At 39.0% G+C, this 3,016-nt stretch overlaps 1 protein-coding gene across 1 annotated transcript; it reads right to left on the minus strand.

The window, feature by feature from the left end:
• Nucleotides 1–115: 115 nt before the first annotated feature.
• On the minus strand, nucleotides 116–3,016 carry GMCL2 (germ cell-less 2, spermatogenesis associated). The gene has a single exon (XM_004043116.5). It carries the CDS (start codon nucleotides 2,910–2,912, stop codon nucleotides 1,332–1,334), a length of 1,581 nt encoding a protein of 526 aa, XP_004043164.5. The 5' UTR covers nucleotides 2,913–3,016; the 3' UTR covers nucleotides 116–1,331.

Genomic DNA, 3,016 nt, shown 5'->3' on the forward strand with positions numbered 1-3,016 from the left:
TTAGTAAATTCCAAAAGTTAAAAGGAGTTGGAAAAAAATCTAACTAGAAAGAAAAAAAATGTTGGTTTCAATTAAGGGGGGTTTTTTGGTCCATTTCGTATAAGAGCTTACTTAATCTTTTTCCAAATGCGCATTTATTATTTGCACAGATACATACAAATTATTCCCATTTTAAAAGCCACAATAAAAATATACATTAACCACAGAAGTACTTACTCTAACTGGAAAGAAAATGAACATGGCTCTATTCAAAACAGCAATAAACACAAAAGGTCAACATATATAAATCATGACAAGTGTACATCTTATTTTTGACAAAAATAAGTTCCATTTTTACATTATTGCGTCATCAGCTTCTATATTAGATCCTCTGACCTTATTTACATTTACTATGAAATTGCTGTTAGCATGTCACTCAAAGCCACTCAACTCAGAGGGTATCAAGTCCTGAGCTTAAGTAGGAAACAAAACTCCCAACTAAAATTTGAACATAAATAATTGTAAAGATCAGAGAATATTAAAATGTTTAAAAGTATAATATCTGGTACATAAATAACTCAAAAACTAATAATAAAGGTGTACAGACTGTCAAAGAAAAGACCATGTAAGACAAGAAATATCCCTGGAATCAAACTGATTTTTCACTCATTCAAGATCATTTGAAGGTGTGAAGCTAACTTTCATTGTTCTTAAAATCCTAGGAAAGCCAAATTTTAAAAAATAGCATATGACAATGCTTAAGTTTAAAAAAAGTTTCTCAGCTTAGTCTCCAAACCAGGAAGAAAGTATTTAATGATTAAAAACAAGTATGAACTGGAAAGATATTAGACTAAAAGGAGGAATCATAATGAGCAGGTAAAAATATTAAAGGAAAGCTTTAAATGCCCCAGCTCAAAAGAGCATTTCTAATTGGCCATCCAAATTATTCTTTTAGATTATTTTAGCCAAATAAAAATAAATTTACAGATGGATAACTGAGGTCCAGTAACATAAGGTAGAAACAAAGTTTAAGCTAAAAATTAAATCTATATTTTGTTGCAGATAAATGTGAGATTTACCTACAGTCATTTTCTGCTGATGCTGAATTAAAAGCATGAGTTGACATCGTACTGACAGAAATGGTTTGACAGATATTTTCTTGGCTTTAAAGTGGTTTTTTTTGTATATGCATAGAAATGCAATGAGGATAAGAATAGTCTTCTGTATTGTCCGTACAGTTCATAAGGCCTTTGTCATTGTTAGTCACCTTAGATGTGAATATCAGTAGGGCCATTAAATTAAAGCTGGCCTAAAAGTTTTCAAAGTGCTACTGTTTCCAACTAATGAGATCTTCAGTTTTCTGGATTTTCTGGGTGACGATTATTTTCAATTCCTTTTTCTGGTGATATATACAAGAAGTTGCAGCAGATATATAAAGGGAAGGTCAGAAACCTGCTGTCCAAGTTCATCACCACTTGTTCCTGATCCTTTTTAAGTACAAGTATTTGATAGCCAGTTGTTCTACTACATACTAGTTTTCCACTACTATCAAAAGAAGCCAAGCGTAATCTAAATGCTATGCTCCTTCGAGGCCGTAAACTGACAGACCCGCTGCATGGCTGACTCAGTGTATTGCGTTTGAAAATGATGTATCGATTGGTGTAAATTACAAGTAGGTCAAAGCCGAAGTTAAAACCCGTCCAACACCAGCAGTATTCACCATCGTTGGCAAGCTTTCTACCACACCTCATGCTATTTCCCTCTAGGTCTTCTTTATTGATTTCTTGAGGCCCTACCTCACGGTCTTGTTCGGCCCGCAGCATAGCAAACCACTGCTGTTTATACACAGAAGACAGCCATTCTGAAGGTACTATAGCATCTTGTTCAATAATTCTCGCAGAAGCTAGGTCACTGATAATATATTGTAACCTTAAATGTCTGAATACTGACACAAACGGTTTTCCTGGTTCAGTTTCAAGAAAGGCCATACCTTCAAAATCTTTTCTCTGTTTAGAAAACCAGACATCTGTTTCTGTCAAAAGCTGTTTTAAAGATCCATTCCAAGAAGGCACAAGTTGAAGGAACATCCACTTTTTTAGAGTGGTGTATACATCCATCTCCACTTGCATCACAAATAAGTTAGAGGAACCAATGAGCTGTTTCATGACATTTATACCGAGTTCTTTAAAAAGTTTAACATTCTGGTGAGTCATCAAATTGTTTAGAAGCCATTCAAGGCACTTTTTCTTTACAGAATCTAATCCATAGATCTCTACTGATGTGTAATAACCGCATACAGTTTTCACATTAATTGTTTCCTTCATTGTCTCACCACACTGCTGTATTAAACCATCCAGCTGCAGCATACAAGCTGCTGCCAAGATGGCAACAACTCGACTGGGTTTTATCAAGACATCATCTCGATACAGTGAACCAAACGCAACCTGCAGTGCGTCTACATCAATGTTCTGGTCAGGAATCTCCAGTTCAATAATATTCATGCCGGATTCTTTCCAGGAACCACCGAACATACTAGAAAAGTAGCCAGATTGACATAAATATATTTTGTGTAATCGCCATTCTTCTCCTAGAGCACAAATCTTAATGTCACTGTTTTCACCGTTCAAAAATAATGTTTGATAAATATATTTGGATGTACTCCTTAATTTTTTCCTTGCAGGGGTGTTGAGGAGCGGCTGCTGCTTGTCCCCCTCCTCCTCATCCTCGTCCCTGTGCGAGTGTAGGTGACAGTAGCGGCAGGCCCCGCTGCTCCGCTTGCGCTTGTGACTGCCCGGGCAGTAACAGAAGCCGTAGCCCGCCGCATCGTCTCCAGTATCCGGCCTCCGGGCCGAGCCCCTGGCCCTGGCACCCTGTTCCTGCTGGGCAAGGGCTCGCCTCGGCTGGCCCAGCACCCGGCTGCTCGATGATCCCATGGGTCACGGCTCCCCAGGACTTCAGGGAGCCCAGAGGAGGGGGTCTCTGGCCATGGCCCGGCCGCCGCCGCCAGCCTTCCCCGAGCGCAGGTGCCTACACCGCC

Source organism: Gorilla gorilla, chromosome 4 (genome assembly GCF_029281585.2).
Source record: "Gorilla gorilla gorilla isolate KB3781 chromosome 4, NHGRI_mGorGor1-v2.1_pri, whole genome shotgun sequence".
Taxonomy (NCBI): domain Eukaryota; kingdom Metazoa; phylum Chordata; class Mammalia; order Primates; family Hominidae; genus Gorilla; species Gorilla gorilla.

What these genes read in the sequence shown, in the direction of transcription:
- GMCL2 (XM_004043116.5), bottom strand. Translation starts at nt 2,912, where the DNA reads ATGGGATCATCGAGCAGCCGGGTGCTGGGCCAGCCGAGGCGAGCCCTT.